The 15,301-nt window shown below is 32.1% G+C and overlaps 4 protein-coding genes across 4 annotated transcripts; 3 read left to right on the top strand and 1 right to left on the bottom strand.

The window, feature by feature from the left end:
• The first annotated feature begins 5,793 nt into the window (after window positions 1-5,793).
• Window positions 5,794-6,462, top strand: LOC107492862 (histone H2AX). The gene is made up of 2 exons (XM_016113911.3): window positions 5,794-6,044; window positions 6,127-6,462. The coding sequence occupies exons 1-2, from the start codon at window positions 5,835-5,837 to the stop codon at window positions 6,352-6,354; spliced, it is 438 nt and encodes a 145-aa protein (XP_015969397.1). The 5' UTR covers window positions 5,794-5,834; the 3' UTR covers window positions 6,355-6,462.
• A 149-nt stretch (window positions 6,463-6,611) lies between these two features.
• Window positions 6,612-8,690, top strand: LOC107492748 (pentatricopeptide repeat-containing protein At2g22410, mitochondrial-like). Its single transcript, XM_021126559.2, has one exon. It carries the CDS (start codon window positions 6,657-6,659, stop codon window positions 8,673-8,675), a length of 2,019 nt encoding a protein of 672 aa, XP_020982218.1. The 5' UTR covers window positions 6,612-6,656; the 3' UTR covers window positions 8,676-8,690.
• An 853-nt stretch (window positions 8,691-9,543) lies between these two features.
• LOC107492864 (uncharacterized) lies at window positions 9,544-10,189 on the bottom strand. The gene has a single exon (XM_016113913.3). The coding sequence runs from the start codon at window positions 10,121-10,123 to the stop codon at window positions 9,653-9,655; it is 471 nt and encodes a 156-aa protein (XP_015969399.1). The 5' UTR covers window positions 10,124-10,189; the 3' UTR covers window positions 9,544-9,652.
• A 3,357-nt stretch (window positions 10,190-13,546) lies between these two features.
• On the top strand, window positions 13,547-14,404 carry LOC107492863 (pterocarpan synthase 1-like). The gene has a single exon (XM_016113912.3). The coding sequence runs from the start codon at window positions 13,569-13,571 to the stop codon at window positions 14,223-14,225; it is 657 nt and encodes a 218-aa protein (XP_015969398.1). The 5' UTR covers window positions 13,547-13,568; the 3' UTR covers window positions 14,226-14,404.
• Window positions 14,405-15,301: the final 897 nt, after the last annotated feature.

Here is a 15,301-nt window from a genome sequence, read left to right as displayed (position 1 = left end):
AATAATAATAATAATAATAATAATAATAATAATAAAGTAAAAAAAGGAAGCACGTCACCAAATAATTTATCATCCGAATTATATATGAATCAAATTGATAATATGGGGGCTAACACTAAAAAAATCGATAACAAGGTTAGGTGTAAATCCCGATTAATTAATAGATAATTAGTCAGTAAATTAGTTTTTAATAAGGAAGACTAGAAATACGAATATTATATCAAATTAGGATAGAACTCATCAAAACGAGAATTTTGACACTAATTTAAAAAAAGGTTTAAAATTAGACCGAACAAACCGAACCGGTTGAACCGGATTGTCGGTCCAACCGGACCAATCCTTTTAAGTGAACCCAAGCTTTGCCTTCTCCCCATTTCAATGCAACGAAGCTTTCAGCTTCCAGGGAGAGGAGAAACGAGAAAAGCTTCCGAAACCCTTACGGTGGTTTCCAATTCTCGTAACTTCTCCATTCGAGCTCCGATCGTCGTATCGTTTGCGGCTACACGTTCACCACGTCGAGCTTTACGTTTTTACCGGAACAATTTCATAGATAACTTATTATTTCATCTCAGTCTCTCCTTTCTCCAATTTTAGAATTTTGAATAGGAAGATTGAATTTTTTTATTTATGTGTATTAGGTTGAAAATAAATAATTGGAGCTTGAAATTGTGGACATTGGAATTTTTGGTGGAGGCTGGGCTTAGTATTTTGTTGGGTTTGGAGCTGTGTTTGTTGTGAGAGAATTGATTTGGTCGTTATGTGAGAATCGGTTAAGGTATGGTTTAGGTTTCTTACATTTAATATATAATGTTATGTGAAAATTTAGGTTAGATGATCATAGGATAAGCTGAAATGCATTTTTATATATACTGTTTAGTAAGTTAATTGGTGAATATATTTGGTTTGGTTTGGTGATTGAGATATATGGTGGCAATGGTTACTGTATGATTGATGGGAGGATATATTGATGAATATTGAATGCATGGTTACAATTATTATAAAGTAAAGCTTGGTGGTTTAGACTTTAGATGAAAAAGAAATTGTGTAATATTATGGAATGGAGATTGAAGAAATGATGTAGAATTTATTGAGTATTGATTTTGGTATTTGAGTTGGTATTGTTAGAATTGGAAAGGAATGGAATGGAATAAAAATGAGGTTTACATTTGTTTACAAATTTTTGATTTTGGGCTGAATTTCGGCGGGTTATAATTTGGCTTTTGGAACGTCGAACTGATTACAACTTGTTTTAAATAAAAATTGGATTCGTGAAATTTATGTCGTTCGAAGAACGGAAGAAAAACGATTTAAAATGATTGAGTTATTTCCGTTGGAAGATTGAATCTATAAATTGTGCTATTAACAGGTTTGGTTGCTTTGCTTCTTCAACCCTGCTGCTGCAACTTCGTTCATGCATTTGCCTTAAATTTTTTTTAAAAAATGTACGTCCACGTGTACGCGTGATCCACGCGTACGCATGGAGTGGATTTTCGGCGATGCGTATTCGACGGTCCATGTGTGCGCGTATGTGGTAAAAAGCATGTCCACGCATACGTGTGACATGAAGATTTCACCTATGCGTACGCATAACGAGGGACGCGCGCGCGAGCTACAGTTTTACATTTCCACGCTCACGCGTGGATCCTATTTCAGCAAACAAGATTTTTAATATTTTAAACTAAATTTCAAACCTCTAAACCTCTATTTTCATTCATTTAGTCATGAATATTAGTGTTAAACTTGATAATCAGATGAAGTTAGGAAATGGGGATAACTTGGAGGTGAAGTAAAGTTGAAAAGTAATGATTTGATTACGAAATGTTATGGATGAGTCATATATGATACTTGATTGGATGTTCTGATGAAAGATTATGCATGAAATTTGGCTTGAATGATTTAATGATCTGAGATACGAGATTCCCTAGATAAAGTATCGTGGCTCGCCACCACGTGTACCGGGTTGAAAACTCGATACTCTGTTGATCCTACGACGTAAGTGTGACCGGGCACTATATAAATTCCCGGAAATGTTACCTCCATTGAGCAATATTGATTATTTGAGATAAAGCTATGCATAGAATCTTGGGGATGCACGTTGGGGGACAATCTAAGTACAATTCAGACTTGTCGGGTTGGCTGGATAACCAACAAATGAGCCTCATCAGCCGTAGGACAGGCATGCATCATATGCATATTACTTGAACTACTTGCTTGTGCTTTAATTGGGTGTGCCTAGATGTACTTGCCATGTTAAATGTGTATTTGTTACCTACAGTAATTGTAACTTTCTTGTGCTTACCTTTACCTGTTTATTTGTCTGTGAAAATGCATGATGGAGTTGGAGGTATGGAGGAAGGGTAGTATGGGACTTAGATTTAAGGTTAAGTTAAGTTAGGTTTAAATATTTTTAGAAAACCACATTTTATGGCTCCTGTTTAATACTTTAAGCTCTATAATCTGAGTGTCGGCATTCTAGAATTGCCTCTGACATTTCCATGACCTTATATATTATGTGTGTGGCACCTTTACCATACTGAGAACCTCCGGTTCTCATTCTATACTATGTTGTTGTTTTTCAGATGCAGGTAGAGAGGCATCTCGTTAGGTGTCTGGACTCTTGAAGCGGAGTGGTTACTGGGTAGTTTTGCTATACATTGATGTATATATATGTATTTAGTTTTCTCTCTGCATAACTTGTTCTTTTTTATCCTCTTAGAGGTTTATGGAGAGGCAGGACTGTGTATATGAACTTTTGGGTTTTGGATATGTATGTGTATATGTGTAAATATTCTCTGGCGAGTCTTAACTTCGCGGGCTGAGTTAGGAGCTTGTTATTTTATGTCTTTGGCACTCTATTCTTACTCCTGATATCTTATGTTTAATAGTTAAGGTTTTCTTAGCATGTAAGTTAACTCGTTCCTTTAGTGTTGCGCTTTTATTTCGTGATTTTTATTTCCTCTATTCTTCAATGCTCCTAGCATACTATAATTCTTCTGCTATTATATGTACTCATTTTATTTTAGAGGTCGTAATACCACACGACTTCTGTTTTACGAATTAAGTGTAAAGTTTAGTGTGGTAGGGTGTTACATTAGGGACTTACAAAACCTTTCTTAAGATTACAGAAAAAAATGTTTATATTTGTGTGATATATAAAATAATTATTATATTATTATTATTATTATTACATTATATATATATATGTGAGCAAAAAAGTCCAAATGTTTTAAAGTAAAATTTTCTTTTAATATTTGATTAAATGTTATTGTATTTAGTACTTCTTTTGGCACTTCCTCTTAGTTAAAAATTTAATCATTATAATTTTTTAGTTATTATTGTTAGAGGTGTTTACATATTGGATATGGCTTAAATTTCGATCCAATCCGCGCTAAACTCATTAGATCAATTTCGATATTCACACTTTTTATATTTGGATCAGATATCAAACATATCCATAAAATAAAAAATATTAAAAAATTTTATTTTTATAAAAAAAAGTCAATATTTTTTTTTTACTTTTTTAAACATATTTACTTCTATCTTATTAGAGTGTGGATCCGATTCGATCCAATCCGATCATCTTACAGTTCAGATCATATCCACAAATTACAGATCAGATACGAATAAATACTGTGGATTTATGAATATGATCTAATCTATGAACACCCCTAACTACTACTATAGGTTCATTAGTGAATCGGACTAGAACCGGACCCTAGTCCGATTCGATTTACTCTTTGGACCGTTTAAGGAAGAAAACTGGTGTGAACTAGTAAGAACCAGATTAAACCAATGCGAACCGGTACAAACTGGTCTAATCGAACAAAAAATAGTTGGAGCAAAAGCAACCTCCACTTGCCACTTAGTCATTACACTTTTAAGTATTATATTTGACAAATACTAATTATATAGTATACATAAATATCTAATTTAATTTAATTTTTGTTTGTTCTATTTTTAAAATTAATTATATTTTAATTATATACCATTATTAACATAAATATAAAATTCACTAAAAATTTATTAATTTACTTGATCTATTTTATTGCTAGTATTGTGATTAAGGTTATTTTTTTTATATTAGTGTTAAAATCTACTGATATTATAGTTAGATGATAGGTTTTGTGAATTAATTATTTTTTTATTGTGTCAAAATAAGATACTATTGTAGTATTAAAAGTTTATGATTTTTTTATATTAGTTATTTTTAGAAGTTGAGACTTGATTCTTCATAAAATGTTAGTGAAGATATGTATTTCAAATTTAATTTTAAGTTTTTAACTATTTTATATTTTATATTTACGTGAGACCGGTTTTATCGGTCCAACCAGTGATTTATCGGTTGAACCAATAAACCAATGAACCAGTAGCTTGACCGGTTTGATCACTGGTTTGATTCTGACAACTATGTTTCAATCTAATTTCAAAAATTTCGATTTACTCAATTTAGTCTCCAACTTAATAGTTATGATTCACATTGGTTCCTAATATTATTTTTGTCACTGTCTCACAAAATCGTTAACGACATGCTGAGATGGACTAACGACTGCTACATTATACATTCTAACGACTATTTGATGTGACAATTGAAATTTGTTTTACCTTATTTTTTTTCAAATAAACCTTAAAACCTAATATGAGTCAAGGATACCTAAATTAAAAAATCAAACTAAGTAAATTGAAACTTTAAAATTCAGATTAAAGCTCGAATATAACTTTAAAACAGAACTTTAACTTATGTAGTGATTAATTTAAATGAGAATCAAATAAATCAAAATTCAACATAATTTTTATCAATGTTTTCAAATTCGAAATTTGTATACCAAAATTAACTAGGATTTTTCTTTAAATTAAAAATTTAATGAAATAGTAACTTTAATTATCTTAACTAATGTCCTAATTAATTACTTTTATATCTTAAAAAATTTACATAAGAGAAGAAAATAATTAATTTATCTACTTTAATAAATAGTTATTTTACTAAAATAAAAGAAACTATTTTTTTTAGTTTTTTTAAAAACTAATTAATATTATATATATTTTGTTACACTACATTTAGTTATAAAAATTTTATTTATTTCTAGTGCTTATATTAAAAATGAAAAGAAAATTTAAATTCTTTTGAGAAATTTAATAATATGTAATAAAAAACACCGAATAAATTATACAGAAACTAATTGAAACACAACATAAAAATATTTTTAACAAAAGATAAAATAATCGTATTTATTTGAATAATCACCTTAAATAAATAGTAAATATGGCTAAAGCGATAGCTAGTACTATCGTGTATACGTTTTACCATTTATGTTATTTAAGCATGTACATTTTTTTTAAAACTCAACTAAATTTTGGATATATTACATTACAAAATAATATACCAAATACCCAAAGGTGTTAATCTATATTGTTCATTAATTAATTTGATAAGATATAGATACGTGTATTGTTAAACATTATTATTTACAATACGATTATTGGAACAATGAGCGAGATGTTAATATGTATATGTAGTTAAATCTTGAGTTTTTTCTTTTTTAAGAAAAAACAGCAACATAAAATAAAGAAAATGTTTAACGTAAATAAAATTAAAAAAAATAATAATATCACTTGTATTTGGATAATACGCAACCTGAGAGTTTTCCACTTTCGCGCTCGAAAGGAAAACCGCAATACCAAAATGTTGAAAAAACGCATCCACGCTGGCGATCCGAGACAAACACCTCTCATCCAATCGCAGAGAGTCTCACCCTCTTATATAAACCAAAAGGCAATCAACCACTCTACACAAAATTCAAATTCCGAATTCGCATCTCGCATCAAAATTCCGCGCCATGGGTTCTTCAGAAGCAGCTGCAAAAACCACCAAGGGCGGCAGGGGCAAACCCAAATTCTCAAAGTCCATTTCCAGGTCCTCCAAGGCCGGCCTCCAATTCCCCATCGGCCGCGTCGCTCGCTACCTCAAGGTTGGCCGTTATGCCCAACGGGTTGGATCCGGGTCACCTGTTTACCTCTCCGCCGTACTCGAATATCTCGCCGCCGAGGTTCGTCCTTTACTTCCCTTATTATAATTTTCTTAACCTTCATATTCGTTACTTTTGGTTCTTATGGTTTTGGTTGGTTTAGGTTCTGGAGCTTGCCGGAAATGCTGCGAGAGACAACAAGAAGACTAGGATTATTCCGAGGCACATTCAGCTTGCGGTGAGGAATGATGAGGAATTGAGCAAGCTCATGGGATCTGTGACCATTGCGAGTGGTGGAGTTCTGCCGAATATTCACCAGAATTTGTTGCCTAAGAAGGTTGCTGGTGGAAAGGGCAAAGCCGAGATTGGATCTGCTAGTCAGGAGTTTTAGGTGCATAACAGAGAGGATTGCTTAGATTAGTGGGAATTGGGACTGTTTAAATGATGTAAAGGTTCTTTGTGATTTGGATAAAGGAAAACTATTCTTGGTTTAGAAGAATTATAATTGACTTAGTACAAAAATGATATTTATTTAAAAAGAATTAGTAATTTTATTAGAAATTAAACAATTTCCAATAATTTGTTTATTAATATTTTGAAGTGCTGCAATCACACTTAGTAGACAAAAGAAGTCACGTAGAATTGTAGAAATTCTTTATTCTCTCTCTTGAAAATTGTTTGAGTTGGCAGGAAATGAAAAAACGTCTCCTTCTATACTCATTAAGCTCAACCCTTAAACCCAAATACAAAGCGTTCTATTTCTATATCTCGTCCGTATCACTTTTGAGTGAACAATCAAAATGGAACCCGTCAACCAACGTTGTCATTACGAACCCAACCCTGGTGGCCATGGAGTCTTGCTCCAGCATGCGCCAGCTGAGGCAGATCCAGGCCCGCATGACCCGCACGGGCCTCATGGACCACACATTCCCAGCCAGCAGAGCCCTAGCTTTCTGTGCCCTCTCCGACTCCGGAGACGTTCGTTATGCCCACGCTGTCTTCGACCGTATTGAACAACCCAACACGTTCATGTGGAACACCATGATCAGGGGCTACAGCAGGGCCAATGTTCCTGCTATGGCGTTTTCCTTCTTTCTCCGAATGCTTCGCCAACTCTCCGAGATGGACTGCAGAACCTTCGTTTTTTCGCTCAAGGCGTGCGAGCAGTTCTCGGGTTCTGTTGAGGGGGAATCGGTGCACTGTTTGATTCGGAAGACGGGCTTTGATTCTGAGTTGCTAGTGCGAAATGGGTTGGTTCACTTTTATGCTGAACGTAGTTGGCTGAAAAGTGCGCGCCAGGTGTTTGATGAAAGTTCTGAGAGGGATGTTGTTACTTGGACCACAATGATTGATGGCTATGTGGGAAATAAGTCTTCAGATTCGGCTTTGGAATTGTTTGGTTTGATGTTGAGTAGTGGTGTTGAGCCCAATGAGGTGACCTTGATTGCGGTGCTCTCGGCGTGTTCCCAGAATGGTGATATTGTCATGGGAAGGAGTATCCATGAAGACATAGCAAGGAAGAATGTAAGGTATACTTTGAGTTTAAACAATGCATTATTGGACATGTATGTGAAATGCGGTAGTTTGATGGCTGCTAGAGAGCTTTTTGATAAAATGCAGACTAAGGATGTTTTCTCGTGGACTAGTTTGGTTAATGGGTATGCTAAATGTGGTGACTTGGAATCTGCAAGGAGGTTTTTTGATCAAACTCCGCATAAAAACGTGGTCTCATGGAATGCAATGATTGCAGGATATTCTCAGAACAACAAACCCAAAGAATCAATAAAGTTGTTTTGGGAAATGATCGCAGCAGGTATGGTTCCCAGCGAGCATACCTTAGTCAGTGTGCTCTCTGCTTGTGGCCAGCTGAGTTGCTTGAATTTGGGACACTGGATTCATCACCATTTTGTCAATGAGAAAAGGGTGCACCTTAGTGTGACTATGGGAAATGCAATTATAGACATGTACGCCAAGTGTGGAAGCATTGATGCAGCAGCAGAAGTCTTTAAAGTAATGCCAGTAAGAAGCCTGATTTCTTGGAATTCCATGATTGCATCCTATGCTGCTCATGGCCGAGCAAAGCAAGCTATCGTTGTATTTGATCAGATGGTATCTATGGGATTTAGGCCAGATGATGTTACATTTGTGAGCTTGTTAACAGCTTGCAGCCATGGTGGGTTAGTTTCCGAAGGACAAGAATATTTTGACACCATGGAAACGAAGTATGGGGTAAAGGCCAAAAGGGAACACTATTCGTGCATGATTGATCTACTTGGTCGAACAGGGCTTCTTGAAGAAGCTTACAAGTTAATAACGAGTATGCCAATGCAACCTTGTGAAGCTGCTTGGGGTGCGCTTTTAAATGCGTGTAGAATGCATGGCAATGTCGAGCTTGCTAAATTGTCGGCTGGTAACCTTATGAAGTTGAATCCAGAAGACAGTGGAACATATGTTCTGCTGGCAAATATCTGTGCCAATGATCGAAACTGGGGCGATGTGAGGAGGGTGCGAAGTTTGATGAGAGACAAGGGTGTGAAGAAGATTGCTGGTCATAGCTTGATAGAGATAGAGGGTGAATTTAAGGAATTTTTGGTTGCTGATGAATCAAACACTCAATCTGAGGAGACCTATAAAGTACTGGATCTAATATATTTGTTGTCAAAATTGGAAGACTATGACTCTGAGTTATTTATTATAGGCTTCAATGGCTAAACCACTTCTCTCCAACACATTCCCAGTTAAACATGAAACCGAAATCAAATCCAGAACCTAAAACTTCTCATCCAAAACTTTTCCTCAAGCATGTATTAGTAAATCTGTAGTAAAACATTTTGGGTGAGTTTCAGTTTTGTTGTTAACTCCCCACCAATATCTAAATTGACACATAAATAAAACATAAAAAATCCCCCCAACTTTCTTCCTCCCCATCACTCTATTCTTCTTTGCCACTTTTCCATTACCATGCCTCTTTTGCTATCAACATATCATACAATCAGATTTTGAATATTTTTGAGAGGTCAAAAATATCAAACTTACAAAATGTACCTTTTGAGATGATATATTACCATTATTTTTATATCAACTTCTCACATTTCTTTACCAAAATAAATAAAAGCTTATCGTATTTACTCTTCATTTATATTTTTCTTTCATTATAGGTGTAAAAGTAATCTGTTACTTTCCAATCAAAACAAAAATTGTTTTCTTAATCATATTTTTAATACATTAAGTAAAATGCAATTTAATCCTTTTAAAAGCAGTAATCTTAAAATTATATCAAACGTACCCTTAGTATACATTTAATTATAATGGTCTCTTTTATTAAACTTTTCTTCTACCTTAGTCCATAACAACAATAAAAAAGTCTTATAACTTACAAATTCAGTCCAACAGAATACACAAATTTAGTTATAATTTCATTCTTTATTATTATCTTATCTTTATTTATCCTTATCTTATTTTTATTCGTTTTTATTTTTTATTTTTTTAAAAGAAAAATAAAACTAAATTAAATACTAATAAAATGATGACAATAAGAGAGGTTTAACTAAATATAAAATTGAAAGAAAATTGTACGATATCAAAAGAGCCAAAACACTTTCTAACATCCCCATATTGAATACTAGGTGTTGATCATCATATAGAAAAAATTTAAAACAAATAAAATTAAAGAGTAGACAAGATTTGTTCTAATAAAAATGTGGGTATTCCTTGCGATTTTGTTCTTCCTCTTCAGGAGTGAAGCCATGATCTTTGATGTTGAAGATTCTGCGTATCTCATCTATTTTCTTTCCCTTTATCATATTTTTTATAGTTCCGTATATCAGATCCAAGAGATTTCTAATCTCGAGATAATTTGCTGCCATCAACAAATCATAAAGGCCGTTAGAATCAACATTGAAAAATTGAGCTTTCGAAGCCTCAAGATCTTCTTGGTTGTCGTTGTGGTGGTGAGTTTGGTGTGTACAATAATCGATGACCTTCTTGAGAGTCTTGGAGTCAACGCAATCCAATGGAATCTTGCTCTCTTCATGGTTGTACAACCCATCTTCTATCATGTTGTTTATGATCACCGAATGTTGCACCATCACTTGTTCTTCCACACTGAAAATCTCCTTTTCCGAACTGCATAGCATGATCTTCTTCAACGGCGAGCCCATCACTAACAATAATAATAATGTATTGCTTCAACTATTTGATTAATCAGAAAACCCAAAGTGTTTGGAGTTCAAAGTCTATGGGGTAAAACTAAATATATACAGAGAGTCAAGATAAAAATAAATAAAGATAAAATAAAAATAAGATAATAATAAAGACTAAAATTATAATTGAATTTGTGTATTCTATTAGACTGAATTTATGTTGTTAAATTTTTTTTTATTATTGTCATGTGTTAAAGTGGAAGAATGATATAATACTTTTCTTCTTTTCAGAACCTATAAAATATTTTTCAAAAATTACATTTACATAATTGGTTGAAAGCTTTATTACGAAATAGGGCCAGGGCCGATTGTCTTGGCTCTTGCTTGGAACCACATAGCCAACTGCTTAATTAGTCTTTCTCATGTTTGATTATTCAACTGCTGAATTCATGCTTGTTTACTACTTAGTAGTTAGTACTTACTTGAGTATCGTATCCCAAATAATAATAATAATAAAAGGGTTAAATATATCAATAGTCTTTGGTGTGACAGGGAGGGATTATTTATTTATTTTATTTTATCAAAAATATTATTTATATATTAAAATTAATTATTAAAATTTGAGCTAATACATTGTTATTTTATGGATAAAAATTGACAACCTCTAAAGCAAGAAAGGCCGCAAGTGGAGGGAAAAGTCTATGATATAACATCATTCACAACAATTATAAACCAAGTTTGGTTGGTCTAATGGTTAGCTCACTAGTCCGCTTAAGCAAGTGTCGGGAGTTTGAATTCCGCCTTGTGCATGCAGCAATCCATTGGCCAGCGACAAACCCTTAAATATAACTCAGTACCGCGACGGATTAGTCCTTGACCTGTCGGAAAATACCGTGAGAAACCTCGCAATTTTCTTGCTTCTTTCCTTTTCAATAAATTTTTCCAGATATAATAATAAAGTATTGATGATATGACGGACGATATAGGTAAGTATAACATTCAGAGTTCCTCTAAAATGTGTCGAGATATCTTTGTCAATATTATGAATTATTAGATCCCAATAAATAAATAAATGTATCTATAAAATAAGTTTATACTAAAATATTGAATATGATTTTTAGCTGTGTATGTGATTCAAAGTTAAACTATGACTTGGAAGAAAATGCCACACTATGATGCCGGTCAACTGCGACGGTTGCTAAATACTGCTATCTGCTACGTCCTACTCAACATTTGATCATCTTTCGCTTGTTTTTATTTTTTATTTTTTATTTTATTTTATTTTATTATTTGTGTGTGTGTGTGTGTTTTGGTATGCTAAAACGTTTGTCATTCTTACGTTTTAGGTCAATTTTTTTCTGGTTTTTATTTTGGTGTTGAAATGGGCGAATTTCTTTTGTAAGGTAAAAGAAAAATATCAAATATTTTAAATTTTTTATTTTATATCTTTTAATTTAAATATTAACTTTTAATTTTTTTGGGACAGATTAGACAATCACTTATAATAAAAAAAAGTTAGGAAAACAATTTTTTTATTGAGTAAACGTTTAAATTATATTTTAAAAAATTTTTTATCGAATATTTTAATTATTAACAAATTATTACTTTTAGAAGATTTTAAAACTTACTTCCGTAAAATAAATTGACTTTTTTATTGTTTTGAAAAGAACTGTTTTATTATTTTACAACGATATATTTTAAAGACTTAATTATTTTATAATAAAATTTATTAAGAATTCATTTGTCTAATACATACATATTAAAATTTTGTTGAAAGTCAAAGATATTAATTTGTTTCACCAAAATAATTCTAAAAAATTTGAGAAAAATAAAAGATCTTATGTAAAATTTGTTAAAAAGACCATTTACTCTTTTTTAATTTCTTTATATTTATATTTATCTGATATTTAAATTAGTATTTATCAATTCTTTTTTTTTTTCAGAAAAATGTTAGTTCTTAACATTTTCTTTTTTACAATTACCCCAAAGGATATTTGTGTAGTAATCAAGAAATTCGTGACTCATTAGTACAAAAAGCAAGATAAATAATTTTTTTTATATAACTATTATTTATAATAGATATATATTAGTTAACAACAATATGAGATGACTAACAAATATTATTATTTTTAATTAATATTTAATCAGTAATAATTTATATATATATATATATAGAGAATTTTAATAAAAAAATCAAAAATAATTTTAATTTTTACCTAAAATTTAAAGACAAAGAAAATACTTAACTCTTAATTAAAATTCTTATATTCCAAACACTTGTTTCTGTTGGGGGCAACGTTGATCCCAAGGTTTCTTTAGTAAACGTCCCCAAGTTATTCGTCGTATCAACTAAATTAAGTACGCTGGTTGTACTTATTTTATATATATATATATCAGGAGACTAATTCATCTCTAAGCAACTTGAAATATCTACAACTAACTACTGCACTGTTAGCCAACTCTAACTACTTTGATTTACAAATTAATTCTCTAATTAACTATCATTAATTTATTGGACTGAACTAATCAAGTCTTCGGGACAGATTATGTATCAGTAAAATATGAGTTTTATTGATAAGTAATAATATAGTAGTAACTCTTGCAAAATATGATGCAACTCATTCTACTTTTATGACCCGTTTTTTTACACCAAATCATTACTCCACATCTCAAACAAAGGTCTGGTGTTCACTGTTCAGTCAATGTTAAGAGCTACAAAACTTAGCTGCTACATCACTTTACTATCAGTTCTCTTCCTTAATTAGCATCTGTTTTTATAAGAAATGTTATATGTATCACAAAATTCGAATAAAATATTACATATATCATTTTTATATACATTTTTGTAATTTTTTATTTTTATATTAAAAATCATCGTTAAAATTAAGATATAATTATTTATGCATTTTTTATTAGTTTAAACTTTTAGAAAAAATAATTTCATTATATGATATTACAATTTTTATAAACGAAAGATCTAGATCAATTTTTGTTAATCCAAAAAATATAAATTTTTTAACATAAGACAAATAATTAAAAAAAATTACTTAAAAATCACACAAGCCAAAAAAAAATTTATATGAGGGATATATTTGTTTTTTGAAAGAATTGATTAATGATAACGATTAATAAAAAATAAAAAATTTATTTTTTTTATCAATCTCACTATATAACCAACAAGGATCTAACTAACAATAAATTAACACATATTTTTAAATTACACTTCATACTAATTAATTGTTATTAATTAATAATTATTAATTGTAATTATTTAAAATTAATTGATTAAAAATTATTTACCTATACTTTTTTATTTTTATACTATAAAAAATAAAAAAAATACTAACAACATTTCTAATAAATAAATGAAAGCAGTTCCTATCATTAATCCAAGAACTTAAACAGTCCCAGGCCCTATAAATATAGTCCACTCTTGTTATAGAAAGTCTCATTGCCATACACCATGCCCATATCCAAAACCGTCTTCATTTCTGCCACCCTCTTCTCCTCCCTCGTTGCCGCCGCCGCCTACTACCAAAATATCTCCCCCACGTCCCTAGGTTTCGTGGAGGAGAAACTAACTCACATCCGATTCTACTTCCATGATGTTGTTACGGGCCCAAATGCTACCATAATCATTTCCATAAGTCCACTTATGGGAAAATCTAAGGCCCCACTTCCATTCGGGTCCTTGGTAATGCTGGAAGACCCGTTAACTGTGGGGCCCGAACCCGATTCCAAACTCATTGGAAAGGCGCAAGGATTCTACACAATGGTGACACAACGCGAGGACATTGATTTAGAGCTTGTGATGGGTATGACCATAACATTCACCGAAGGGAAGTTCAACGGCAGCACCCTCAGCCTCTTTGGCCGGAATTACATCTTTGACCCCGTTAGAGAGATGCCGATCGTTGGTGGAACCGGCGCGTTCCGATTCGCGCGTGGGTTTGTTCGTGCTAAGACTTACTCAGTGGATTATTACAAAGGTGATGCTGTTGTGGAATACAACGTGTACGTCTTCCACTATTCAAACCAAGGCTTTGATGCTTCTACTCCTCAAGAGCGTTTTAGCAATGGCTTTGAGTTCATGACTGACCCTATTCTTGGCAAAATATAAAAGTAAAAATTTTCGGGAAAACGATTAAAGTTTTATTACTACTTAATCATCACTTAAGAGTTATGCTATAAAAATAAAAGAAAAATTATATTTATACTATATTTTTTATGCTGATGAAAGTGTATTTGTATTCATATAAAGTTAATACAACTGCATTTGACTATTTAGCATTTTTTATATATCTTTATTATAGATTAGAAGACAAAGTTCTTTATGATATAGAAGTTTTCAAATGTAGCTAAGGTTTAATTATAGTTTAATTTGAATATAACTAAGTAGTGATAATGACCCTCCTGGCGTCGTGTTCTAAATGTCATCGATCATCAGCACCATATATCTATTGTAAATTTGTAATATTATCGTTAATTATTGTCGTTTTTCCCTCATTGTTTTTGGTGAAGATTCTTTCGTTGAAATTTCACCTTATTAATTTCGGGTATTATTAACACCGGGAAGAACTGTCTCAGAATTAATAGAATGAATGTCAAGAACCAGAAATCATAGCAACTATAACAAATCTTGGTTTTTCTTCATCTTAACTGCCATATCAGCATGAGATAACACCAAAGTTTTCAAGTCAGTATGTAAGACTAAACAACCCTGGCTTCCAAGTTACAGTAACACCGAAACGAAAGTAAACCAATCAAACAAATAGTTACATGCATGGAAAAGAATATTTAAAGTTTGGCAGAAACATATTTACTCATAAATCATAACTACACAAAACAGAGCAATACAACATGTAGATGCATATGCAGGTTCCCGCCCAAAATAATAAAAAACTTAGTAAATAAAGAGGGGTTAGACTTAATTAAAAGAAAAAATAAATAAAAAAATAATTCTAAATTTAATAAAATTATAGAAATGAGTAGAATAATTAAATATTTTATTTATTATTTATAATATTTTAGCTAAGTTGCATGAATAGCATTAGTGTTATTAGGGGTGGCAATATGTATCCTACTGGCGGGTACTTAACCCGATCCCACTCGGTCAGGTAGGGTTGCCAACCCGATCCGCAGCGGGTAGGGTAGGGTGCGGGTAGGATTTTTCGTACGGGTCGGGTGGGGTGCGGG

The sequence above is a fragment of the Arachis duranensis genome, chromosome 6 (genome assembly GCF_000817695.3).
Source record: "Arachis duranensis cultivar V14167 chromosome 6, aradu.V14167.gnm2.J7QH, whole genome shotgun sequence".
Lineage (NCBI taxonomy): Eukaryota > Viridiplantae > Streptophyta > Magnoliopsida > Fabales > Fabaceae > Arachis > Arachis duranensis.
The sequence above is the reverse complement of the archived record's forward strand: the minus strand, read 5'-3'. Positions and strand labels throughout refer to the sequence as shown.

Coding starts and splice junctions, on each gene's coding strand:
- LOC107492748 (XM_021126559.2), top strand. CDS start 6,657: ATGAAAAAACGTCTCCTTCTATACTCATTAAGCTCAACCCTTAAACCC.
- LOC107492862 (XM_016113911.3), top strand. CDS start 5,835: ATGGGTTCTTCAGAAGCAGCTGCAAAAACCACCAAGGGCGGCAGGGGC. Junction 6,045..6,126: donor TCGAATATCTCGCCGCCGAG/GTTCGTCCTTTA, acceptor TGGTTGGTTTAG/GTTCTGGAGCTTGCCGGAAA.
- LOC107492864 (XM_016113913.3), bottom strand. CDS start 10,123: ATGGGCTCGCCGTTGAAGAAGATCATGCTATGCAGTTCGGAAAAGGAG.
- LOC107492863 (XM_016113912.3), top strand. CDS start 13,569: ATGCCCATATCCAAAACCGTCTTCATTTCTGCCACCCTCTTCTCCTCC.